Source organism: Electrona antarctica, assembly GCF_951216825.1.
Source record: "Electrona antarctica genome assembly, chromosome: 6".
Taxonomy (NCBI): domain Eukaryota; kingdom Metazoa; phylum Chordata; class Actinopteri; order Myctophiformes; family Myctophidae; genus Electrona; species Electrona antarctica.
The window spans coordinates 14,563,061-14,590,038 of record NC_136811.1 but is presented as its reverse complement, the minus strand read 5'-3'; the positions used below and the strand labels follow the sequence as shown (position 1 = coordinate 14,590,038).

Below are 26,978 nucleotides of genomic sequence, written 5' to 3'. Positions count from 1 at the left end.
ACAAATATGGGACTATAAACCTGTACTCACCCAGTTTCTTGGGGACCCAGTCAAGGCCAAAGGTGAACTTTTTTATTTGAATGACGAGGTGGTCAGGGAAAGAGGCAAAGCGGGTTGTTCTGAATAGAAGAAAAAAAAGGACACAATGCTATACCAAAACCCTTTGGGGAAAAACTCCCAGATGAAAACCAAATGTTTTAAGCACTACTATAGCTTTAATAGCAACCGATAAGATGCCTTAATTTCATGCCATCAATCATTTTATCGCAGCCCGCAAAATTGGCTATCCTTTTGTCCCCCCAAGGACTTCAGTAATCTATCCTGTAAGGGAAGTTATACTGTTGTACTATCCTATTTCTTACGAGTAAACTGCATTCTTTTCCAGATGGCTGAATAACTCATTTTGGGAAAGAACCTTTTCATATACGCTTCTTATAAATGATGGGAAACTACAGTTGGAGGCCATCGATATGGTCCTTTTCTTTTTGCTGAGGTTTGCGTGATCTGCGCAAAAGGACAGTTAACCCATTTTGGGCGGGAACCCCTTTTGGTGTTTTAAACATTGTTATAATTTAGCTATTGAAAAATAGCAGATCTACAAGCTCATAGCGCGCCACCGATTATGATGAATTCCTGTACTGTTCTTTGTCTATATAGAAGTGTCTATTTGTACGTCTCTAAATGTTTTGATGATTTGAACATGGTGGACCCTATTGGAAACAAGTGTAATGCTTAATTGGGTCGTCCACTCACAGTTAACAGCCTTTGTATTGAGTTTGTGCTTGAAATGTACTGTAATTCTGCAAACTGTTAATAAATTCTTCAATCAATCAATCAATCAAACCGAGTGGCGCACTACGAGCTTTGTAGGTCTGCTATTTTTGAAAAATCGTGAAAATATTTATTTCAGAAAACTGGAGGATTTAGAAGGATTTTTTTTAAATTTTGAGGTCAGGCCTAAATGGGTCAAATGATAAGGGACAATATCGGTGGCACCCAACTGTATATCCAGTATGGGGCGGGTGTGTGTCTTTCTCCTTACTTGGTAGCGGTGGTCTTGGCCTGTACGGCTGAACTCCAGAAGTCTGTAAGGACCTCTGGTTCACTGAGAGCAGCCATGCAGGCTGTGAACGGGATCTGGGCACGCACCGTCGGCGGAGGGTTCGAGGGGTCAGCCTCTTCGCGCCGACGCTCCGCCTCCTGCAGCTCCTCTGTTAGGAGGAACAGAGATGTAAAAGGTGAGGAAACAATTACGGATCGACGCCGTGTCCAGTGTCCATTCCGTACAGCAGTGGTTCTCAAACATTTTTTGGCTCAGGTCACACCACCCCTGAAATAACTTTTTTTCATCCACGGCACCCCCTGAATTACATTGTGACGTGTTGTTGTGAGCTTGGAGACCAGACAGTGGCCTTGTGGTTAGAGTGTCTGCCCTGAAACTGGGAGGTCAGGGGTTTGATCCCCGGCCGGGTCATACCAAAGACTCCTCCCTGCTTGGCACTCAGCATCAATGGGTTGGATTGGGGGTCAAATCAACTAATGATTCCCGAGCACAGCGCACGCTGCGGCTCACCGCTCCAAGAGATGGGTCAAATGCGGAGAACAAATTCCACTGCGGTAACGTGTGACTAATCGTACGACTTTGACTTTGACTAGATCTGCATTTTTTTTGGGGCTCGATTTTCGTCGCCGCCGTTACCACCTTGAGGGCCCGGACCTATTTAATCCATTAATAAAATGTGCCCATCATTTATAGCGCCCGGACCACTTTTACCGGGGGACCGGAAGTTGTTGTGAATGTCTGTGTAGCAGCTAACAATAGCCACATCACTCTAGAGTCGATCGACAACAACGGGAGGTAAGAATAAATCTATCGCGACTAGCGACTGGACCGCGGAGCGCCGTCTATCACAGGATCTTTTTTCATAAGTAGACGGGATGATTTAGATCGCGAGTTATGAACATTTTAAGATTTTCGTTTTCGTCCGCTAAACAGGCAGGGAACATTTTCGATGCCGTGTCACTGTTGTGCAACACCGAGGATTGGGCATCAAGCGCTCCTAGGCTGTGGAGCGATGCGACCGGTCATTAATCTCCGTCCCATTTATCAATCTCCGTCCTGGGCAACTGACCATGAACTTGAAGTGATCTCCGTCTGGGGCCCTTAAACCGTTACCTGCGACGAAAATTACGAGTATAGGAGCTTGCTCTGTCCCTTAATGGTATTTTGGTCCAGCGTCACCCGCTATCTATTTTGCAGACACCGGTATTTGCGCCTAGAGGTGTGGTCATGGGCGTGTTGGCACGCTTTCCCCATAATTGCTATTTTGGTCACACACATTTGGGAAGGCGATAGTAGAGTTTAAAAGCACCCGTAAGCCGTATGCCAAATTAGTTTGGTAGAGCGGCGCGCTCCGCACGCCTGCAATGGCGATGTCTGCGGAGTCAGGCTGCTTGATCATCTCTCCTTATTCTCCTATTGCATCTCTTTGTAATTGTCCTATAATCAGCAGAAGTGAGTGCCTGCTGTGACCTGTCACTTCCTTGTGTCCAACTGTCCATTGTGTTTATATAATTGTCTAGTCAAAGAAGTTATTTGATTTGTTGTGCCAGCCATTGTATGTGATTCCATTTGCTTTCATCACAACACAGCAAATGTGGTTTCATCGCTTGATACCGTTTCATAGAGACTGCCACGCACAATCTATATACAAAATGAAAGCTCGAAATCCGTAGATCACACAGCACTTTGAAATGTTAAATCTGAGCGAGTTGTGACTCAATGAAAAAAAAAAGTGTTCTTGTTCTCTGTGCGCTGGAGAGAAGAAAAAAAGAAGAAAAACGGCACAGGGGAAGTCTCACAAGTGAGACTTCAAGGCAGCAACGCATCACTCTTCCATGCCATGGGCTATAGAGCGTCGCAGTCCCGCCCCCTTTCATGACGACGCCAGGCCCAGGAAATAGCTTCCAATGCATTTTTCCCATAGACATTTCAAAACGTATTTATTTAAAGACCTTATAAGCGTTGTACAAAGCCAACTCTTGTCGTGACAAATCATGACAATAAACACAATATTTTGGACCAAACAAATAATTACAGAGAAGAAAAACAACAAAAAAAGTGTTGTAACCTGCCGTTTTCTTCTTCTTTCTAATTATTTGTTCAACCCGAAACATTGTGTTTGTTGTCATGATTTGTCACGCCAAGAGTTGGCTTTGTACGAGGCTTAAAAGGTCTTTGAATAAATACTTTTTGAAATGTCTATGAGGAAAATGAACGGAGAATCATTTCCTGGGCCCTGGTAGGGGGCGGGACTACGACACTCTATAGACCGTAAGGCTATGAAGCAATATAGAACTGGGCCTAATGGGCAACGGATAAGGGACCTCTTAAAGGCAATGGCATGTGGCACAGTGATTGGTTTCATTATTGTAACGCCCAAACCACACCTATGCATAATGTAACGGGTAGCGGAGGTGTTTTAGGGATTTAGACAGGTGACCAAAATAGCCCCTTTAGTGCAGGAACGCCCCTTCCCCACTGCTAAATCCCCAAATAGTGTATTTAGAATGCTCACACGAAAATGGAGCCCTTGGAGCCTTGCAGGCTGAAAAAAGAACGCATCAAGTAGAGTTAAACTCAGGTCCGTTTTACTAAAGGTGGCCTTACATTAGCCGATTTTTTTCAATATGAAAATCTGATAGCACCACACACTACAGGATAATCGGAGCGGGGCAGAGCAAATAGCAAACATTCTTGATGTTGATCGGGCCGATCCCGATCGCGCTTTGAGCGGCCCCAAGCAGATCGATTGAGTCGGGCACCCCCGAGCGTCAGAAAATGCCCGATTATCGGCTAGTGTAAGGCCACCTTAAGTATAGAGGGTCTAAGTGTTTAAAAGTGACATTGACAAATTCCAAATATTATCAAAGTATTCTGAGGCAGTCTTTGTAAAAGATTAGAGCATCCAGCCAGGGTGGACATTTTCCAAAGTGACCCATTCAGTTATCCGTTAAATAAGACTTGAGGATTTGCTTTTTTTGTTGTTTGTTTTATGTTTATCCCACGGTTGTCATTATTGTCTAATGTAATCCTGGGCAGGGTCACGGTGGCACAGTGGGTAGTGCTGTCGACTCACAGCTAGAAGGTCTTGGGTTCGATTCCCGCTGGGGATGCTGTGGGCGTGTTCCCTCCGCGTCATCAGTTGCCCATACACGAGGCGGGGTTGGCGAAAGGGCCTTTCTGTGTGGAGTTTGCGTGTTCTCCCCCTGTCCCCTAGGGGTAGGTACCCTCACAAAAAACATGCCGTAATCCTGGTCTCTAAACTACCTCCCCCTGGCTAGCCGGGGCGCCTGATGGAGGGGAAAGGAACTGGTCGGAATAACGTGTTCCTTCCACGTGCTACGTCCGGCCGGGGAAACTCTCCCCTGTTAGGTGAAAAGAAGCAGCTTGGACTCCTCATGCATAGAAGGAAGCATGAGGTCAGTCCGCTGCCCCCCCAGGTTGGCAGAGGAAGTGTAGCGCCCAGGATTACATTAGATAATTGACACTGGGTGAAAAAATGGGTTACAAAATTGTGGGATAAAACATTAAGGGAAAAAAATAATAATAATGTAATCCTGGGCGCTACAACTCCCTCTGCCAACCTCGACTTAATTTGCTTAAGGAATGCAGTATAAAATATCTCGACTACAACAGATACAAGCACAGTCACCCCAATTAAGTAACCGCCTCATTTTCATCGTTTTGTCACATTGTACAGTATGCCTGCAGACGGTTAGGCAATGTTGCTGCGCAATTTCTCTCTGGAGCTTGATGAGTTCATTCTTTCTGCTGACCTGTGTTGGTGGCCTGGTCCATGGGAACAGGCAGCTGGAGGATGTAGTCCACCCTCTGCGTGTACTTGGCTTTCTGTGACTGCTGACACACAATCCTCTCTTCCACCAGGAACCTGAAGGCTTCAGACGGGTTTTGACCCGAACGACAGTTCCTCTGTGAGGACACAGGAGGGGGGGGGGGGGGGGGGGCGAGTTAGCACAATGCATGAACAGTAATTTAAATTTAGGACGATAGCTTAACCCATTTAGACCCGATGACGTCGAAATAAAAAAAAGGTCTTCTGAAAGAATATATATATTCAAAGATTTGTGCCGCATTTTCACGATTTTTCAAAAATAGCATATCTACAAGCTCATAGCGCACCACCGAGTGGTGCGCTATGAGCTTGTAGATCTGTTATTTTTCAATAGCTAAAGTACAACATAATGCTTAGTTACAACACCAAAAGGGGTTCCATTATATTAATATCAGTAAGGAAAAATTGACATGAAGGCTATTATTGAAATATTTGACTTGATGCAATCTCTAACTAAAAGCAAGTGCAGCAGAATCGTTTTGTTCACCAAGTGATTGAGACAGACGGCGGATTTACCTCCACCATGTTTATGAAGTGCAATAGGAACTCCTGTGCATCCTGCTGCCGGTTGGTGGAGAACTCCGGGTGGCCTCGTCCAATCAGTGCTTTGAACATGCGTGGTGCAATGCCCACTTGGTCTCCCTGGAAAACAGTATCAACAAGACCCGTCACTGCATGGGGGACATCGGTGAACCATGTTCTCCCCCAAATCACCAGTTAAACAGGGAGACAATCCGCCCGTCTCTTTTCCCCTGTCTCTCCAGCTCTTTAATGAGCAGAAAATACATTTTCAGGTAGCTGAAAAACTTTCAGCCCATCAGCAGTGCCCAGTGCCCACGCATTTAACAGCTTCATTTCTTTTTTTTATAGTATTCCAGTTCCAATTTTGTTTACTCATTTCTTTGTCTTCACTTCCAATTGTACTCGTTTAATCTGTACTGACTGAGTCCTCTATTATCCTGACTGGATACAATTGGTATCACCACCTGAAAATGCATTTTCAGTTTAATAAAGAGCTGGAGACATGGGAGACTCCTGTTACTGCAGCAATGAGTATTATCAGAATATAGTAGCTCTATATTAAATAGCTATATTGTTATATATCTCTGCTGTCGGGAGGAAACCTCATAACTCCAGGAAATGAAAAATATACATTTTTCAGGAAATATATAAAACTTTATATTTTTAAAACAAAGCAATACAGCCTCATCAAAGTTGGTGTTGTAACTTTATATATTGTCAATTACTTCCATGAGAGGGGGAGAGGTGGTGGAGTTAGTTGCTTTAGCAGACTTTTGAGGGTCCAATGGAGTTAAGAGGTTTTGTCCAAAGCACTTCTTACTACTTTCCATTGGTTCAATATTTTTGAAACAACACACAGACGTAAAGGGTGTTCAATAGCACTGATTTATAGCAAAAAAAAGAATCAAAAACCTCAACAATGGAGTTATGAGGTTTCCTCCTGACAGCAACGATATGTTAAATAGCTTTTAACGCTCATTTTAACCAAATCAAATCACTTATCTAACCTTTAACACAACAATTTAGTTTATTTAAAAAAATAATCTATTAGAATGTTCTCATTGATTCACTGATATAAAAAGATCCCTTCAATGAGTGCTTTCTGTAAGTGCATTCCATTGCATCTCCTGGTGCCACCCTGTCTGAATCCCTCTACTACACAGGTTCCCAAACAGTGGATCGGGACCCATATGCGGGTCGCAGATCTATGTATATAGGTCGCGAGTAAATATCTCTTTAATTCTTTGTTTCCTAGAATGAGTTTATAATTATTTTTGAGCGGTGCCAACAGCTCCAGCGCGTGGCTTTGTGTGTGCCCCCCCAGTGTTGATTTTGACAGCACATTTTGATTTTAGTTTTAGTCATAGGCCCTCGTTTATCAATGGAGTGTAAAATCTGCCTCAAATTCGAGCATCGGTTTTGGAGTACACTCACGTCGGCATGGCATTTATGAAGTGATCCCAAACAGCTGATCCTTCCTTAATTTTGTTCCGAGCGTTAATAAATGTGACGGCTGAAATCAATCTGGCGCGCCCTATGAAATCAAGCCTCTCCCTCGTTTTTGCGACATGAACAACTGCAATACGACCAAACAACGTATGGAAACCATAGTTACATGATGGAAAAAGCCAATAAAAAGGTTTCCCCCGCTTGCTTTGCTGCCCGCCACACACACACACACACACACACACACACACACACACACACACACACACACACACACACACACACACACACACACACACACACACACACACACACACACACACACACACACACACACACACACACACACACACACACACACACACACACACACACACACACACACACACACTCACACACACACACACACACACACCTTGTAAGCCCAACTGGTGTGTTGTATCTTAAATAAATAAAGAACCCCTGCATGAATTAAATAATAGTTGTAAGCCTACCCTACACATGTGTCCCTCTCGCCTCGCTTGTCTGGCTGTCATGTCCACGCACGCACGCACACACACATGCACCAAGGCTACATGAGACATCACAGTTGCATCGCCATGAATGGAATACGTTTGTAGTCTACTAATAATTAATTTTACCCATTCGTGTGCAGTGCACGTTAAAGCAGTCATGTAGCCTAGGTAGGCGAAGGCAATCCCAGTGAAACACTGCTGTGAGTGCTGTGGGTGAGTGATGCCTGCACCGCACGTTAATGAGAGATAACCTGGCAAGGCAGTCATAAATAACCAACGTTTATGGAGTGATTAATAAAGGCCGATAAATGAGGGCCATAGTCTCTAGAAGAGTTTTCATTTAGTCTTAGTCACTTTTTAGACACCTGGAATGTTTTAGTGTTAGTCTAGTTTTAGTCGACTAAATATCATAAGATTTTAGTCGACTAATTCTACAGTTGATTTAGTCGACTAAAATTTATTTTGGTGGGCCTTGATGCCGTTGTAATGGCTGATTGTACACTTGCTGAAAATAGTCGATCTACAAGCTCACAACACGTCGTGACTCGTGTTGCGAGGTGTTGTGAGCTTGTATATCTGCTATTTTCAGCATTCAAACCAAGTGTAAAATGACTTATCGTTTGTCCACTAGTCCCTTCCTAACATTTTAGTCTAGTTTTTATTTGTTGACGAAATTGTCAGTATATTTAGTCTTAGTCATCATAGCTTAGTTTTCATTTTTCCTCTTAGTATTAGTCGACGAAATCAACACTGCGTGGCATCCAAGTCAATGGCATTATTTATTCCTGGATTATTCCATATAAACTTTTTAGGCCTAAAAATAGATGTATGATGATGTTCATCATACATCACCATGAAAAAGGGCACCGCTCACTTCACATGAGTGTGAATTTTTCAAATGATTTTCTAAAATTCCAAAAAAGTTAAAAACTAATTCAAATGAATTTGTCAAAAGAAGTCCATTCAAAAAAAGAAGAGAAAAAAAATAAACAAAATACAAAGATTACTTTTAAGTAGTGAAAATAGCAGATCTGCTATTTTCACTAGTTTGGTCCTGGCTAAAGGTCTAATTTCTGTTTTGGGTGTTGAGCTAAACAGTTTGGGAACCTCTGCTCTACCAGATCGTCGTCCTCTGCTTCGATCAAACACCTGAATCTGATCCTCACTACTAGCTGCAAATACTGTTCCAAGAATTTAACCTTTTCTTTATGATAATAATGTGCCATGGTCATCTAAATGAGTTATACGGTACTAGTTCTTGCTCACCCTGGGTTCAGGCGTGCCAGATTCATCTCCAGGGTCTGGCGCCGGTTTGGAATACTCTCCTGACAGTAGACCGTAACCGAGCTTGGCTCTGTAGTAAACAAAACAGGCACAGGATATTATTTATTAGCCCCTAGATCCATCATATCCTTTCAAACGATCAAATGGCAATGATCAAAAGGAAATGGTCTCAGTCACCTCTGAGGGAATACACACATCCCCCATCCCTAAGGGAGGTGAGGGGTATTTTGTCCTTTCAACAAATACATTTTAATGAGATAAACCGTTTCAAGTGGCAGGGTGAGGGTTGTCAATGAAATTCTCTGTGAAATAAAATATCAGACACAAAGTGTTCATTTTGGCAGCCAAAAGTCAATTGAGGTCTAGTTTTAGTCTCGTTCACATTGAATATAATTATAGCAATTTTAGTCTAAATGCATTTGATTTGGATTCTTGAACTGAAATGTTTGCGGTGATGTTTCATCAGGATGATTGTTGATGTGTAGAAGATTAGAGGCTCGTCGTTTTCATGCTTAGCACTCCAGAATACCAGTGACGGTGTTAGGAAAAAGTATTATCCAATGATGTCCTAGCCTAGTTTATACTGTATAAGACAAGTTATGGCTCATGACTCATAGCTCTGGGCATTTAAACCATTTGGGCCTGACGTCGAAAATTTCTTCAAAATCCGGAGTTTTCTGAAACTGTTTCTGTATCAGTGGTGCTCAATATTTCATGTCAAGGACCCCAAAAATTATATGTAATGCCTCCCCCCCCCCATCTGAAAATATGTTTCACGCTTTTTCAAAAATAGCAGACCTACAAGCTCATAGCGTGGCACCGCGCTATGAGCTTGTAGATCAGCTAGTATAACATAATGCTTAAAACACCAAAAGGGGGTTCACGCCCAAAATGGGTTAAACTCAATGACAAGCATCCTGTGTCCATGGACATGGAAGTATTAAAAGAAGAATGCATCATCTCCTTGAGCAACACATAACGCTGTGAGACATTAATGACATGTTGTGAGCCGCTGGAAAATTCAGGAGGTATGAGCCAAGTGGCTCGCGGCCTGCGAGACCTTCCAAATGATATCCATGAGCCAAAAAACCTGGCTCACAGGGGTCGTCTTGCACAGTACAAATTAGTCTTCGGGCTTTAAAATCAAGCTCATGACCTCAGTAAGAGAGTATCTCTCAAAGTTCTACTGTACCGTCTCATAGGAGTAAGCAGAAATTATTTTACAAACCCATTCTAACGGTAAATTCAATTCCTATTCTGTTTGCTTGATGTAACCCGTCTCAACTGGGGTCCGGTGGCTTCAACTTTAACGTCGAAATTTAAAAAAAAAAGTTTTCTAAAGACAATTTTCTGAAAGATTTGAGGCACATTTTAACGATTTTTAAAAAATAGCAGACCTACAAGTTCATAGCTATGAGCTTGTAGATCTGCTATTTTTCAATAGCTAAATTATAACAATGTTTAAAACACCAAAAGGGGTTCCCGCCCAAAATGGGTTAAGAGGACACTCACACTTGGGTTTTGAAGTCCTGTGTCGGATCACTAGGTGCTTCATCGAAGATCTTGTCAATGTTGGAGACATACCTTAAGTCAAAGAAGAAAATAATTTTAAGAATTGGCATTTAGTATCTTTTTCACATAAAAAAATATCAGTCAAAGTGATAAATCTGATCATTAAAGTTAGGCAGCACATGCAGTGACAAACAGATAATCGTTCCCTGCCTGGCCAAAGCAAGGTGTGGCCGAGACTATGTTTTCTCCCCCCCAAATCCGTCCATGTTTGTGACCGTTTGTGTGCAGCTAATCTCCCGGCACTGCTGAGCTGATCAGTGCGGAACTGAGCATGCTTGGAAGTAAGTCAAAACATTGGCCTGTTATAGTGCCACCAGGAGGCCGATATTCGCTAAAACAATATATTTTGATTATCACTCCTACAGATTTTGTCCAAACATCACACAAATGGGTACACATTAGCTCTATCCGGCAGAACTCATATTCCATCCTGATTGGCTAAGATTGGCTTTGAAAGTTTGCAGCAGTGGCCCGCTTTGAACAAAATGTCTCAAATCATCGCCCGACTGCTGTGCAACTTTGCACATATATTCTCGCCAGGCCAAGGAAAAAATGCCACCCTACATTTTTCAAATCGGCCTCATGGTGCCACTATAATAGGCTGGCCAAATCTCATACAATTCGTTACACATTTTTCTCAGCATCTCTACTGGTGCATTTGCTGTTGCATGGGCTTTATATGGATTATTGTAAAGGCCAGTGACACGGTCACTCACTATAGTATAAGCTATAATTCGAACCACTTCATTACAAGGATCAAGCCAGGAGACCCGAAAGATCCCGGTTATCTGGTCATGGAGGTTGCAAATTCACCCACCATTTTAAGAAACCCGAGGAATTGAGACCGAAACACAAGGGGCAAGAGAGAGAACGAGAGGCGGGAGAGAGAAAATAGAAAATGGAGACATTCGCAAAGCTCATGAAAAGTGAATGAGACGACGGCGAGGGGTGGTTGTACTGACTTGCTCTGGAAGTCAGGCACGGTGAAGAGCACTTGCATGACGGAGTTGAGGTAGCAGCTGTTGCCCAGGTTCTTCATGCCGGTGAGGCCAGAGCCCTGCAGGGGCCGCAGGGTGGTGCCCGACTCCTGGATCACCTCCCACTCCCCGACCCGCTGGTTCGCCGCGATCTCCAGCTCTGTCATCGTTCGCTCCGTCTACAGATGGGATGGGAGAGCAGAGAAGGGGGCGGAGACATGACATACACTTAAAGGAGCATTCAGTGATTTTGAGGAAAAAAACGGTCCACCCGGTAACAAGATGTGCACATGCACACGCTCTACAATGGGGGAAGTACAACAGACCAACAGCACGTGCACAAATGCCCTCCCCACTCGATCATGATTGGAGGAAGGCCCCTCTCATCCTGATTGGATGAAGGCTTTGCCACCCAAAGCCCAAACCGAAACTAGGGTTTTTTGACCCCAGGGGCACACTTTATAGTAGGGAGGATTATCCAAAAAATAAGAAAAAATAAGTGATATTTGAATTAAGTGAAATCACTGAATATACCTTTAACCCATTTTGACCTGAGATCAGATTCTAAAAATGTCTTCTATATCCTGACAGTTTTCTGAAAAAGCTATGTTTCTATGTCAGTCGTTCTTCGATTTTTCAAAAATAGCAGAACTACAAGCTCGTAGCGCGCCACTCGGTGGCGCGCTATGAGCTTGTAGATCTGCTATTTTTCAATAGCTAAAGCATAACATAATGCTAACACCAAAAGGGGTTCCCAGTTCCCACCCAAAATGGGGTAAAAATACGGGCATTTTGTTTTGAAGTCTCACTCTGAAAAGGAAAGCTGTGTGTTTTTTAACCAATCAGAACGTCGCATCCCTCCAGGCTATGAGACGTAGCTCTGTCTCATGCGCGATGCGTGCACACGCATGCAGAGTGTTTCTGTATCTGAATAATGTATTCAGATACATATTCTAGTGTGCTGATTAAGTTTAAAACGAGTTGACACCGCCTGGATGTCATCTTGAATGAGACTAAAAACGGAGTAGTTCTGTAATCAAAACCAGCTGTGTTTGGAGGACGCAGTAATGGGAATCAAAAGGTGAATGAAATCAAGCTTCATTTTTATTCATGTGGCACTCGACACGTCATCACGCAGTACGTTTTCGTTCAAAGGAAGTAATTAAAATTGTATTTTTATGGACTTTTGATATACTGTAAGAATACACCATTGCATTGGCATCCGATGTTAGGTATACCCATATGATGACCACGGAATGTAGGGCATTAAGCAACTAGTCGACTAGTTTACTAGTCGACCTTGCTGGTACTAGTTGATAAAAAAAATTTTTTATTTTATTCCCGATTTTGTAGGCCTCAAGATCAGGTAGATTATAGTTATAGTCACCAATGTACACAGATTTTAAATGTACATTGGTTCATAATAGGTGGTTAAACAACTAGTCGACTAGTAAACTAGGCAACTAGTAAAAATGACTAGAAGTGAATGCCCTACGGATATGGTCTAAATTGTGAAAAACGTTTTTTTCATTTCACTAGGTCTAAAGACAAAGGTTGAGTCAAAAGTTATGTTGAAACCAAAAACAAAATGAGCAGACAATATTGGAACTGGAACACCATAATATTTAAGCTGATATATGGGTTCCCTTTTGAACAAAAAACAACAAATCAATTACAGTATTACCTTTAAAGTTTGGAGAAACTTTTTCACGGGTAAGCTTCAAAAACACATTAACCAAACAAAGGAGGAGCAGGACTAAGTTGAGAAAAGATACAGTGAACTTCATTTAACCCATAGCAGGAAATATAACACTGCAGGACCAAGGAACAAAGGCCACACATACAATAGTGGATACCAATACAATTGAACATAAAAATGCAGTAAAGACTAAATCCAATATATATTTTTTTTTAAACGCATCAGCGTGTTATGCGCGATGTTGCCAGGTCACGTTATCAGGGGGAGATGAGTGGAAGAAACGTGTGTGAAAACACAAACAGCTGGTGAGGAAAAACAATTTCAGAGGTGCGGCGGACTGGAGGACAAAACGGATGGGGAGAGGCCAACTGAGTACAGAGGGGGAGAAGAAAGGTCTGCCATGTTAATGGTTAAAAGCTGTGAAAAATAAGAACTGCCAAGAGCGATGTATAAATAATAGACAGTGATAAAAGAGTGCCATGACTTAGGAGTTAAGATGTAAGGGGGGCGTTCAATAAAAAATAAATGCCTTTTTTGGGAGGGGTTGATCCATGAGTTTTAAGATGATCTACAGTCCCTATCGCACTGCGGTTCAATTTCAGAGCCCTGCTTGTAACAGCGAGTAAATCGAAGGTGGCTCTTTGAGGCAGAACAGCCCATACAAATCTGGAGTACTGCCCGTGGAGAACCATTCAATATCTCTCAGCCATTTGGTCACACTCACAGTACAGTAATGTTGGTGCAAGAGGATGGGCAGAACTGGGCAGTCCCTTTCTCTTGGCTTTCCCTTCATCTCTCACAGAATAACCAGTTGGATCCCAACCAGTCAGGATTCAAACCACTGTGTCAACCACAGTTGACACAGTGGAACACCGGCTTCTCATGGACATCCTTGCGACCGTGGCATCATTGAGACAGCAGCACTAAAGTGGTTCTCCTACCTGACTGGCCAGATCTACCAGGTTTCTTGGAAAAGGTTTGCGTTCATCCACCCATAGCCTCCAGACTGGAGTCAAACCAAACGTGACTACTGTAAATTCCTCCTTGCTGGCCTAAATTATCCATGATGCGGCATTATGCCTGGCCTGCTTCCTTCAGTGGCTCCTGGTTACGGCACGCACTGACTAGAACAGGGGTTCTCAACCCGTGGGCCGCGAGCCCTCGGGGGGGGTCGCCAAATTATTTTAGGGGGTCCCCAAATTATCTTCAAAAAAAAAAAGAAAAAAAAAAAGATTTTTTTTAAAATTGTATTTTCACGATTTTTCAAAAATAGCAGACCTACAAGCTCGTAGCGCGCCACTCGGTGGCGCGCTATGAGCTTGTAGATCTGCTATTTGTTATATATAATTTAGCTATTATAACAATAAGCATTGTTATAATAGCTAAATTATAACAATGCTTAAAACACCAAAAGGGGTTCCCGCCCAAAATGGTTTAAGGTTATTGTAGCAGTCAATTTCGGGAGTCGGGAGGGGGTGGGGCGGGGGTCCCGAGACATTGCCAAAGCATTTCCGGGGGTCCCCGGCCAAAAACATTGAGAACCCCTGGACTAGAAAACGCTAATTTTAGCCTACAATGCAACTGAAGGCATGGCATTCCCATACCTACAAGGCATGAAGGCAACTCTACAATCCATCCCGCTCACTTAACTTTAGATCAGCCTAACACAGGAATGCTGTATGAGCCTTCCCTAAAACACTGTAGACACACATCCTAGACTCTTCTCCTCACAATGTGTGGAATAAACTCCCACTCCCAATATTTGTCCGTAGTATTCACACGCACCTCTAGTTCAGATTACTCCTCAACCCCTAGCACTTCACTATCGGACGCATTTCTTTCGACTGATGCTAGTCTACTATGATGATATATCTTGGTCACTTGTTCTCATGTTTTTATTTCAAAGATTTGTTTTTCTCAACCGCAAATGTTAGTAATGCGATTCTTATTTAGACAGATAGGTTCATTGTTTACCTGGCATCTTTGTTTATTTGACGCGCTACACTGTTCTCTCTGCACTCTGTTTATTTAGCTTGGTTTTCTTCCACACCGCGAGACATGGCCAAAGCATTTCCGGGGGTCCCCAGCCAAAAACGTTGAGAACCCCTGCTGTGGATAAGATTGTCTGCTAAATGCCTGAATTGTAATTGTAAATTGTAGACGGGGGTGCAAATCAGCAGGCAGTACATATTAAACATTAGTAGGGAGGCATAGTGCGTACAGTACATACACACAGGAAAGACGGGTGCTGGCAGGTAAACCAGCAGATACGTTATGTGTGTACTGGTCCTACCTTCTCCATGGTCATCATGTCGATCCCAAAGTGAGCTAAGTGCTCTGGCAGCTTTGGATCCAGCACCATGTCATCCTCATCATAGGAGTAAACATCTGGGAGGGGGGAAAAAAACAGTCCATCAATAAAGATTTATTTTTTAACCGATTCATGACGGGAACCCCTTTTGGTGTTTTAAGCATTATATTATACTTTAGCTATTGAAAATAAAATAGCAGATCTACAAGCGCATAGCGCGGCACCGAGTTCCGCGCTACGAGCTTGTAGATCTGCTGTTTGAAAAATCGTGAAAATGTGTCGCAAATCGTTGAATTTATATTCTTTCACAGCGAACGTTTTGATCTCAAATCTTTGCTTCTGGGGGGGTCCCTGGAACAACATATTTTCAGATGGGGGTCGGAGGCCAATTACATATCAAACTAGAAAAAGTGCCCTTCTGGGCACAGGTCTCCACCAGGAGGATAGGACTGTGTGAGATGTTTGGCAAAATGTTTAGGAGTAATATAAACATGTTTGCCTTTGATGGCAATTGGATGACTTGAGGCATTTTGTTCCAAAAATGTGTTTTGCAAAAATCAACCTGTTGGTGGCGCTATAACAGGCCAATGTGAAAAGGGTGGGATATATTCCTCAGCCTAGTAAGAAAATGTGTGAAAGATTTCACGTAAATTGCATGCTGTGTTCATGATTTGAGGCTTTTGTTCAAAACGGGGCAATCTTGCAAACTGTGAAAGCCAATTATAGCCAATTAGGATGGAATAAGAAATATCGGACAGATCCGACTTGAGCACATGACCATAGAGATAGAGATTTTTGGACAGAATCTGGAGGAGTAATATCAAAAAATGTGTTTTACAAAAGTCGGCCTCCTGGTGGCGCTATAAAAGGCAGATGCGGAAAATGCAGGTCAAAGGTTTGTCCTTGGCCTCTAGGGAGTGTGCATGCAACGTTTCACGCAGATCGGTGCAGTTTTAGGTAAAAAATGTGAAAAGCTGCCTCATGGTGGCGCTATAACAGGCCGTTCTGGAAAATGCGGGGCAGAGGTTCATCGTTGGCATCCAGGGAGTGTGTGTGCAAAGTTTGGCATCGACCGGGTTAACGGTGCCGGAGATTAGCTGTACACAGACGGACGGAAGGAAGGACGGACACACAGACGGAGTGCAAAACACACTCTCTCCCCATGCCTTCGGCCTGGTGGAGACAAAAACTGTTGGGATTTGATTTCTATACAGTACTACAGTCTGCTGGACTCTCACCTTTAGGCATTCACATGCTGCATGTACAAAGTGATTCAGAGACAGAGTTTAATTCCAAGGACTATTATTCCGTTGTCTGTTTACATAAAGATGATGCCAAGTAATCCATAATCTACCTTGACTCTCATGTAAATAACCTTTATACTTCATAAGTGGTTCTTAACCTCTTAAAACCCTATAATAGTCTTAGTTGACCAAGGTCCCCCAGGGCTCTGTGCTAGGTCTGGTCCTCCCCCCCCCCCCCCCCCCCCTACAGATTTATAAACTCACAACGCATTGCGTTAAATCAACACTGCTTAACACCCCGATCGCCCAGGACGAAGTTCACCGTCCTTTCAATTAGTAACACCCAGCGCCCAGGACAAAGTTTTATCAAAAAGACAGAGGTTATTGATATCAAAGCCGATCGCATCGCTCCACAGCCTGGGAGCGCCTGTTGCGCAATACTCGATGTTGCGTAACAGTGGGACATCATCGAAAATGTCCCCCCCTGTTTTGCCGACGAGACCGAAAATCTTAAAACGTTAATAACTCTTGATCTAAATCATCCCGTCTAATTCTAAGAAAAGATCATGTCTTAGATTAGATGTCTTAGTCGCGTTAGATTTAATCATACCTCCCGTTGTTGTTGATCGGCTCTAGAGTGTTTTGGCTACATTTAGCAGCTACAGCCACATCCGGGATAACATCCGGTCCGTCGGTAAAAGTGCTCCGCTACTATAAATCGCCAGGTGCTATGATTACATGGATTAAATAACCCTGGGCAATCGGAGTGTTAACAATGTTCATATGTGGGACAGACTTGACGTCCATACCAGTGCCCTAGTTTGTATGTGGGCCACTAACTGCACAGTCTACACGTCTGATCACTATGCACAACACAATGTCATCGTCCCTGCCTATGACAAAGACACTTGACAATAATGTATTTTCAATTTCACCTGCAGTCCACTCTTTTGAACAGATCAACCAAGGTCCTAGGCGCGTAACATTTTGTGGTATTGGTAGTCTCTTGCCCCCAATTCCTTGGACACTTTCTTTTCTTTCCATAGTTAATTTAATGTCGCAATTGAATGCCTTTCAACAAAACCCAACTTTCCATTTAGAGAGAATAAAGTAGAATGAACTTGATGACCTCCATCTGTCATCTGGACAGGGGTTGGCCATACGGCAAAATATAAAATCACAATTTCTTTCAGACAGGATCACAATCCACAATTTTAATCGCAATTCTTTTCATTTTGGTCTTCCAACTTCCAAGACTATTTTGCGAGTTAATGAACAGTACAATTAAACACATACTCAAAAAATAAAAAAATATATATTTTTATATATATATATAGTTAAAATAACAGATTATATTATTGTCTGTCTGTAATATTTATGGCATACTTTTTGTTTGGGGACTCGAGGATAAAGACTTGAAAATGTTTTGAAACTTTGTAGTACTTTTTCACAAATAAAAAAAATGGGAGACACTACATTTGAATGAAGTGATGCTCAAAACCTGCAAAACAAATTAATAGGAACAAAAGATGTTAACACCATCTGCTAAATCACATCATTAACCACCATCGAGCACTGTCTGCAAGGCTGCAGCTGCCCAAAGGTTCTGCTCTGTCCCATCATGGATCTCAGTCTTCCATTGTTGGTGCATTCAATTGATATATGGTACTGTATCAGATTAAAAGCCTTCCTCAACTTCCTTTTACATTAAGTTACATTGTAATGTATCTCAATTGCGCCACTCAGTGGCGGTAGGTGGTCTAGCAAAAATTATCCTTGCCATTTGTTGCCTTGCATGGTGTAAATCCTAAAATTGATGCGATATCTTCAGCTGCTGTTGATTATAAATACTGTAATGCAAACTAGTCTCCTCAACATTGTACAATGAAACAGGTCTCAAATAAACTATTTTAGCCAAAAGAAAACATATATACCCCTAAAGGAAACTAAACCTACAAATAAAAGGTATAATATAGTTACAGGGGGGGGGTGCCGCGCTAAATGACAGAGTTAGGAGGCAAATGGTTCCATTTGTACATTATCAGAGTTAAAATGACACAGATTATATTGTGTAGATTGGGGTCCCGGAGAGGGGGGGGGGGGGGGGGGGGGGTCGGTCTGTGGCCTAATGCTAATCAAACAAAAAAATCATCTGCTCTAATGCCTTCATTAGACTGGTTTGTTTTGGCCGTGTAGCAGCTGGCTGCGTAATTGCAGCTCATGCACAAATGTGCTGGAATCCCCTCACTCACTGTTTGACTGTGCTTTTTCTTTTGAGGGGGTTAAAAAGGTTTGTCGTGTAGCCATCTGACACCAATGTTCCCAATTCAATGTTTTGCTAAATCTAAACCACTTCAATATCACCAAATTCATTTTAGGACCAACTGGTCCATGTTGCCACCCATTGCTGCCAAACAAAATAGGGGGAGGGATCTTTGAAGGAGTGTATGAGCAAAAAGAACAGATCTACAAGCTAAAACGCATGGCAGACTGTACAACAGTTTTCTTTTTGACACCATTGCACTGTAGAGTATAAATTAAAGTATAGAACTGCTGCAACTGATAGAATATCAGTACGCAGTACAATAATAACATTCTCTCTGTAAGGGCTGAGTCGGCTCAATCGAACTTCGCAACGTTCGCCACGGCAACTCGCTCGCTTCAGGTTGCTCGGTGGTGGCTCTCGTGGCTCAAGTTCGCTTGAGACGGCGCCCCTCCGTCGCTGTCGCAGTCTATGGGGAGGATTTCAGCGCAATATGTACGTATTTTTGGGGTTTTCTAGTAGTGCATGTACGGAATTGCCAATCTGTGTTATGGGTGAGACCGGGTTGCTATACCCGTCTGTTCTTAACCCATTTTGACCTGAGATCAGATTCTAAAAATGTCTTCTACATCCTGACAGTTTTCTGAAAAAGCTATGTTTCTGTCAGTCGTTCTTCGATTTTTCAAAAATAGCAGACCTACAAGCTCGTAGCGCGCCACTCGGTGGCACGCTATGAGCTTGTAGATCTGCTATTTTTCAATAGCTAAAGCATAACATAATGCTAACACCAAAAGGGGTTCCCGCCCAAAATGGGTTAAATTATCCCAGTGGTCACGGCAGCAACAAACAATGGCCATAACAATAAACCAAATGTAATGTTTGGACCCTGAGCTTGAACCCTCACCTGCTCCATCAGGGGTGATGGTGCCCAGTTTGACAGCCAGCGGATGTCCCGTCTGTTGGAAGTAGACCAGGGCGTGGTTGTTCCCGCCAGTGCCGTCAAAATAGCGGCGGCCACACAGCACCTTACCGTCCGTCAGGTTCACCCACAGGTTCTCCTGCAGGTCGCACACCTCACACCGCCAGCCGCTAGAGAGAACAACAGAAAAGGGTTAGCATTGCCTTGGCTAATTTCGATCATGATTAAACGAAATCAAAACAATATAAGCTGTGCAGGAATAAAAGGGACACTTCACCCCTTTTGCAACCAGATCTTGTTTTAAGGATGTTTGGGAGACAAGAAACACTTTCCTGGGGTTTTCATGTGGGTAATGTGTGTTTTTAGATATTTTAGTATTTTAAAGTGTCTAAGATGTCATGGACACTGGGCTCACATCCTTCCTGGACTGTCTACAATTCCCATAATGCTTTGGTGCACTGCTCCTCCTTGTGAATAGGGGGAGGGCTGATTACATACATATAAACAATAATAAAACAGCTACATACAGGTAATGCACCAATGGATGCCAGGGAGTTAAGTTTAAGTTTTTGTTGCAAGAGATTCCAAGAATCAGGTGCACCAATGCTGAAAGCAGCCTTTCCAAAGTTTGCAAAAGGGACCAGAAGGCCTCTAGCCAATCACTAGAGCGAGTTACAATGCGACTAGGTTTCTGATGTAACATGGATGAAATACAGTATATGATGGTAATTTTCCGACCAGGGCTTTATATATGAAGCCAAGCCAATGATTATTGCGTCTTTCAGTCAGAGAAGACCAGCCCACGTTATCATACTGGACTGATTGAATAGTATTAGTCAGAAGTGTAAACACTAACAGCACAAGATACAGTCAGACATTTAGGCTAAAAGGATAACACAAAAACGTCCTGGGGACCTTGTGGTACTACTACTACCAGGTTAAATTAGCTAGTATGGCCATCCACAACATACTTGACCTCACCTCACTGTTTGAGAACCTCCGTTCTAGGTAGCATTTTGTTTTCACAGGCATACACTGCACTCGTACAGTATGTCAGTCTACATGTTCTCTCTCCTGTGCCCCCCATCATGCCTTTCAGCTATTATTAGGTTTATGATATGGAAAGTAGGCTTGGGCAATATACCGATATTACCGTTTACCGCAATATTTTAAATCAATACCGGTAATATCGCAGAGTATATAAATAATACCGAATACCGGTAATATCGCGGAGTATATAAAACACCACTCAATAATACCGAATACCGTCATAATACTAATATCGTAATTTTACCGTCATGTAAATATGAGAGGAGAGGAGAGGAGAGGGGAGGGGAAATTTTGACTGGAGAGGAGAGGAGGAGAGGGGAGGGGAGTGGAGGGGAGGGGACATTTTGACTGGAGAGGAGAGGAGAGGAGAGGAGAGGAGAGGAGAGGAGAGGAGAGGAGAGGAGAGGAGAGGAGAGGAGAGGAGAGGAGAGGAGAGGAGAGGAGAGGAGAAATCAGCCCGTCAGTGTGATATATTAATGTTTTATTAATAAAACCGATAATACCGATTATCGCGGTATTATTCACGTTATCAATATCGATATCAAAAAATCAATATCGCCCAAGCCTAATGGAAAGACTGGAGCCTTCTGTTCTGCAATTCCCACACCATGTCTACAATTCACCATTTCGATTTCAATCCGATGGAAGGGCCAGAGTAACTTGGACTAAACGTAGTCAGGTGGAATATCTCTCCCGTCTCACCTGGGTAGAATTTTGACCCCGTTGTCCAGCTGTTTGAGGTCGTTGGCGTGCCGAGACTCCTGTCTCACCTCTCCGTCCCACTGTTGGACCTGCAGGGCGTGCGACACCGAGTCTGCCGCCCTAAGACCATCCATGGACAGAGACACCTGGGAGAACAAACAGAGGCTAGGACTTCTCTACAGTACACCACTGACACACTTTCAGACCCACTGCATTCTGCACTGGTTCATTTGCCAGTGAAAGTATAGGGTGTCCTAGATATACCTTTATGACAAATGTGCATTTTGCACTCATGAGTGACTATGATGTGAACACGGTACGGTATTGCTTCCTGCTTTGGTCTTATCAAAAGGTTTTCCACTGGCATCAGCCAGTCAAAAACCTTTTGATAAGACCAAAAATGTGTTTATTAATTATTTGGAGTGTTTATAATCAAAGAACAAAATAATTGTATTGTTGTTTGTGGCCAAGCTGTTTTCTTTAACAGTCTCTTTGCCTGGGAATTTAATCATTAAAACGCATTAAAAGACAATTACTGTGTACTTCAAGATGGTATTGTGTGTCATGTTCATACATGGTTTACTCTAGTAAGTATAAGTATTCATAGGGTAAAATAAATGTTACTGTTTATTCAGATAAAAGCGTTTGTTTTATGCATGGCTGAAACCAAAACTGAAGTGCAAATCAGTCTTTAAAGAACAATTTGTGTGTTTTTTTGCATGCATGCTTCTTGCATGCCGTTGTACCTTGACATGGCACTTTGAAAAGCAACATGTACCTCAGTGGTACCTCAGTGGACAAGTGTCTCACCCGCTCTCTTACAACATCTGGCATGGTAGCAAGGTCATCTGATGTCACCTCCTGTCTATCCGGGAAGAGGACAACTTTTATATCTTCCTCATACTGCTCCTGCTCCACATCAAATCCTCCTTCGATTCCTAGGCGAATGGTGAATGAGGCCATGGTCATTCTTTAACAAAGGACTGATACTATCAGGATTGCGTTTATTTCTTCCTCAACCATAACTATATCTGATGATCAGTTATTGTACTTAGCTTGTGCACAAGCACACTCGTGTTTGTGTATTTATTGTATCCTGTTGCGTTGGAATGCAACAATAGTGAAGGCAAAAATGAATTTCCTTGTGTACACAATAAAGTCAATATTTTATTCACGCTGTACACGTGATATTGTGTAAATGGCTGTTTTTGTGAATTCCACTCCCATGCACTTACCTATAGCCAGTCGGGTGGGCTTTTTCTTAGGTGGGTCAGAGTTATTGTCATCTTCCTTCTGAGGAGGAAAAAAAAGCATTGGGAATCATTAAGTGGACACCAAATGTGTCCTCCTGCTATACAGACCGATGGAGACAACGCACCTAGATGATAAACCAATTCATTAAGCAATCCACTGTGCTTTGTTTCTGGCCTTATTCAACAATTTTTTAAGATTTGTTTTGGGGGCTTTTTATGCCTTTATTTATTAGGGAACAGTAAGCAGACAGGAAAGGGGAAGAGAGATGGGGAGTGACACGCGGCAAAGGCCGTCGGGCTTGGGAGTCGAACCCCGCGGCACGCCGTCCGGCTGGTTTGGCAGCCTAGGTGCCCAGACGGTTGAGCTAACCGCCCGGGCCTCAACAAGGCAGCTATGTAAATAAACGCAATGAATGGTGAGTGGGTCATTGTTGAGAAATAAACGTGTTCAGGGTGATAAAGACCCCGCTTTATGTCAGCGTCTAATCCCCCCGTCAGTTTATTCCTCAACAATGACCTGAACAGTGCTCACCATTCACTATATCTTGCTTAAAGTTATTACCCACTTTTAGACCCAATTACAAACCACAGGAAATATTTACATGAATGTCTATTAGGGCCCTTCACACTAAAGGAAAATAAATCATGATTCATTGTCGAACTAAGACGGGTGGCAGTGGTTTTAACTTAAGACATCTGAGACTCCATCTTAACAAAAGGTCAGAGATTTGATCACCGTCATGTATCCTGTCACACACCCAGCATCCTTTGACTAAGACATTGAACTAGTAGTGATCACAGGCACAGCCTTAAAAAAACATAATGGTTACCTGAGTCTTACGGATCCGCGTGATGTGCAGATAGGCCCGCTGTCCAGTTCTGGCATGGTGCCTGTCAACGTACTGGCTGCCAAAGCCCAGGAAACTGTTCATGCACACATACAGTCCTCCCTCGCTCTCCTGCAGTTCAGGAAAACAGACAGAGTCAGGTGTGTTCACCATGTAGACTCAGAAAATCAGACTAAATCAGACTATGCTTGCTTAACCACAGAGTATAGACTATAGACCATGGGGTCTATACTTTGTCACCTTTTTTACCACCACAGTCCACACCAAATCCTTTTGCCAACATTAGCCGATCTATACAAGCTGACATGTTGCTGTGTAGATCTGCAATTTTTACAACTGTTTGAATGGGCAACACTGCTCCAAGTTGCAATCCCATCCATTGACAATAAAGAGAAAAGTCCTATCTTATTGCATTAAACGACAATAAACTGAACAATGTCACACATCCATGGACAGCTTAGGTTATCCTGATATCCTCTTTGTCTGCCTAAATCCAATTGTAATGTTATGAGCAACTTTCTTGTAATAAACACAGTAAAGCCATGAATTAGACTAGTGTTCTTCTACATTCATTACCTGTGCTCTCTGCTTGTTTTGAATCACTCAACGTTCTGCATAATTATGTACAATTATGAAACAGGAGGACGTTGCGTAATTAAAATCGAGCACTGCACAAAACCACTTCACTCACATGCCTGGCACTAAAGTAATGTGGAACGTTTTGTGCAGGTAATGCATGTGTAAAACACAGCAAAAAGAACACTTAAGAAGAATTACATGTTCACAGGGTTTAATTACAGATCATAACATGAGAATGGTAGATTTTTGTGAAACTAAAGTAAACAGCTTTACTACAGAGACAAAAAGGGATAACCCATGCTGTCCTTATAAGAGTGCAATATTGATGATTTTATTGTGGCTCAGATTGGACTTTTCTGTCTCAGGAATGGGGTTTAGAGGTTGGGATAGCTTGCAGGTAGGGAACAGGGATGTGGTTAACATTGGCACAGCAAACATCAATAGACATTCTATTCAATAAATGATTAATTATGCAAGGGTTATTTCTATTTGCAACTGCACACAGCAGGCACATACAGTGATTGATTGATTGATGAAGTTATTAACAGTTTGAGAATTACAGTAAATTTCAAGCACAACTCAATACAAGACTATTAACTGTTAACTGTGGAGTGTGGACGACACCATAAAGCATTACACTTGTTTACAATAGGGTCCACCATGTTCAATTCATCATAACATTTAGAGACGTACAAATATACACTACTACATAGCAAAAAACAAGAAATCATCAGAGGTGAAAAGGGAAAAAAACATATACAGTGGGGGGGAAAGGGGGTGGGTGGGGGATTCTGATTTTACGGGGGCCAGTTTCGAATTTGAGAGCGGTTTTGAAGGAGTCAAGGGATTCGCATGTCTTAATGACTGTTGATAGGGCGTTCCACATTTTGGTGGCATAGGAGCAAAATGAATTTAGTCCCTTGTTTGTGCCGAATCTGGGTTGCACATGGTTTGTTGTACTCCCTCTGGTGTTGTGGGTGTGGACTTCGTTGACATTAAGGTAGTATTTAGACAGGTACATGGGTATCTTGGTGCTGTATCGAATCTTGTGGACCAGACCCATTGCAAGATGCTGTACTCTGTCGTCAACCCTAAGCCATTCCAGCCTGTCAAAGTGGGCAGGGGGTGAGGTGGGTTCGGGGAGTGAGGCCAAGTAGTAGCCTGACCTGTAGTAGAGTATACAGTAGTCAGTTGCAAGCAAAGCACATGACAGGCTTGCTATGTGGAAACAGTGGACACAACACTGTCTGCACATGTCAATATTATCAATTACATTATAACCAAAGGCTGCTTGCTAACGTGTTGCTGCCATTCAAATCAATGTAAACTACGTCCGATGTCAGAAAACAAAGCCAAACAAAGAAAGCTCTAAATGTTGCGTGTTTAAACGAAAGTAGAGCTGTAGTAGAGCATCAAGTGCTATGTCATTGCTGACACCACGTAGACTGTTAGCTAGCTAGCTATAGCAGGCTAATTTGACAACACAGGGCTAGGTTAGCTAACCTAGCTTTAGCCTAGCTTAGCTTCACTGTTAAGTTCTGCCTGAGTTGAACATCAAAGGGGGCTAATACGCTAAAGTGAGAAAACATGGTAGTCATGCTGTTTCGTTGGCCATCATAAATGAAGAAACCCTGAAAGGTAGCGACACTGTTTCGGCCGGCGTTGGGCTTGTTGAGGGGAATAACATCTTACCGGCGTGGAAAATGACAAGGCGCATTCGTCTTTGTGGACACGATCCCCGGGCCTCGGTACCCGAATTGTGGACAAAACTGACATCAAAACGTCGCTGACCTCCGCCATGACAAGCTTTAGCAAGCCCTGCCTTTGAGTTTGGATCCCCAAAGCCTTTGATTGAAACGGCTCGGAATAGTGGCTGCAGTTCGGATCTCCTTCTCCTCCTGTGTGAGCCGCTGGCTGAATGAATCACTGTGTAGTGTGTGTGATGTGATGTGATGCTCCGACGGAAGGCCACACGCTCACACTCAGCTGCGCTGCGGGGGTAGCAGCGTTACAGCCACATTCGTGACCTATCGTATACAGTGACTCGAGAGGTCTCTTAATATTTCGGATTTCGGCATATTTGTTATTATCATAATCATCTGTCGTCGTCATCATCCTATTTTATTTTATTTTATTTTATTTTATTTTATTTTATTTTATTTTATTTTATTTTATTTTATTTTATTTTATTTTATTTTATTTTATTTTATTTTATTTTATTTTATTTTATTTTATTTTATTTTATTTTATTTTATTTACAAGAACACAGCAAATACCACAAAATATCATAATAATAATAATAAAACACTATATTCTCGAAACAATCTGTTACAATGCACAAACAATAACACACATGTCAATTTTCCAGATTTATTATTTTATTTATTATTTATGTCAACATCTTGATAGGATTTTTGATGAATATTTCATGAATTGAACAAGTTGGACCCTCTTGTAAACAAGTGTAATGCTTTATTGGTTCGTCCACTCACAGTTAACAGTCTTCGTATTGAGTTGTGCTTGAAATGTAGGCCTACTGTAATTCTGCAAACTGTTAATACATATTTCAATCAATCAATCAATCAATTCAGGAGTCACTGTATTCGATAGATCACCTATCGTGACCTCACCATTCTACTGTAAGTAAGTTTGTACTGTACTCTCACATGATATGCTATGCTTACTTACGATTACGAAATGTATGTATGGTTATATACTATAGCAATTGTAGAATTGGTCACATTTACAGCTACATCAACATCTGTTGACACTTGACAACCGATAATAATAGCTAAATCGAACTATTTTTGAAAGTATTATGGAAATGCCTGTTGAAGTCAAAGAGCGGTGGCCTCTGGTGGCTATATGCAAGTATTGC

General features: G+C 42.4%; 1 protein-coding gene across 2 annotated transcripts in view; it reads right to left on the bottom strand.

Moving 5' to 3' along the window:
- usp5 (ubiquitin specific peptidase 5 (isopeptidase T)) overlaps positions 1-26,117 on the bottom strand; it is a 35,666-nt gene extending 9,549 nt beyond the window's left edge. For both annotated transcript variants that reach the window (XM_079502794.1, XM_079502795.1), the window contains exons 1-14: positions 25,793-26,117; positions 23,504-23,632; positions 22,656-22,713; positions 22,231-22,358; positions 21,421-21,566; positions 19,654-19,838; positions 15,225-15,319; positions 11,218-11,411; positions 10,196-10,267; positions 8,666-8,753; positions 5,433-5,558; positions 4,840-4,993; positions 1,043-1,211; positions 31-119 (exon numbers count right to left, since the gene is read on the bottom strand). In XM_079502794.1, the coding sequence (XP_079358920.1) occupies positions 31-119; positions 1,043-1,211; positions 4,840-4,993; positions 5,433-5,558; positions 8,666-8,753; positions 10,196-10,267; positions 11,218-11,411; positions 15,225-15,319; positions 19,654-19,838; positions 21,421-21,566; positions 22,231-22,358; positions 22,656-22,713; positions 23,504-23,632; positions 25,793-25,900 (1,741 nt within the window). In that variant the 5' untranslated portion in view covers positions 25,901-26,117. The remainder of the gene's footprint in view (positions 1-30; positions 120-1,042; positions 1,212-4,839; positions 4,994-5,432; positions 5,559-8,665; positions 8,754-10,195; positions 10,268-11,217; positions 11,412-15,224; positions 15,320-19,653; positions 19,839-21,420; positions 21,567-22,230; positions 22,359-22,655; positions 22,714-23,503; positions 23,633-25,792) is intronic.
- Positions 26,118-26,978: the final 861 nt, after the last annotated feature.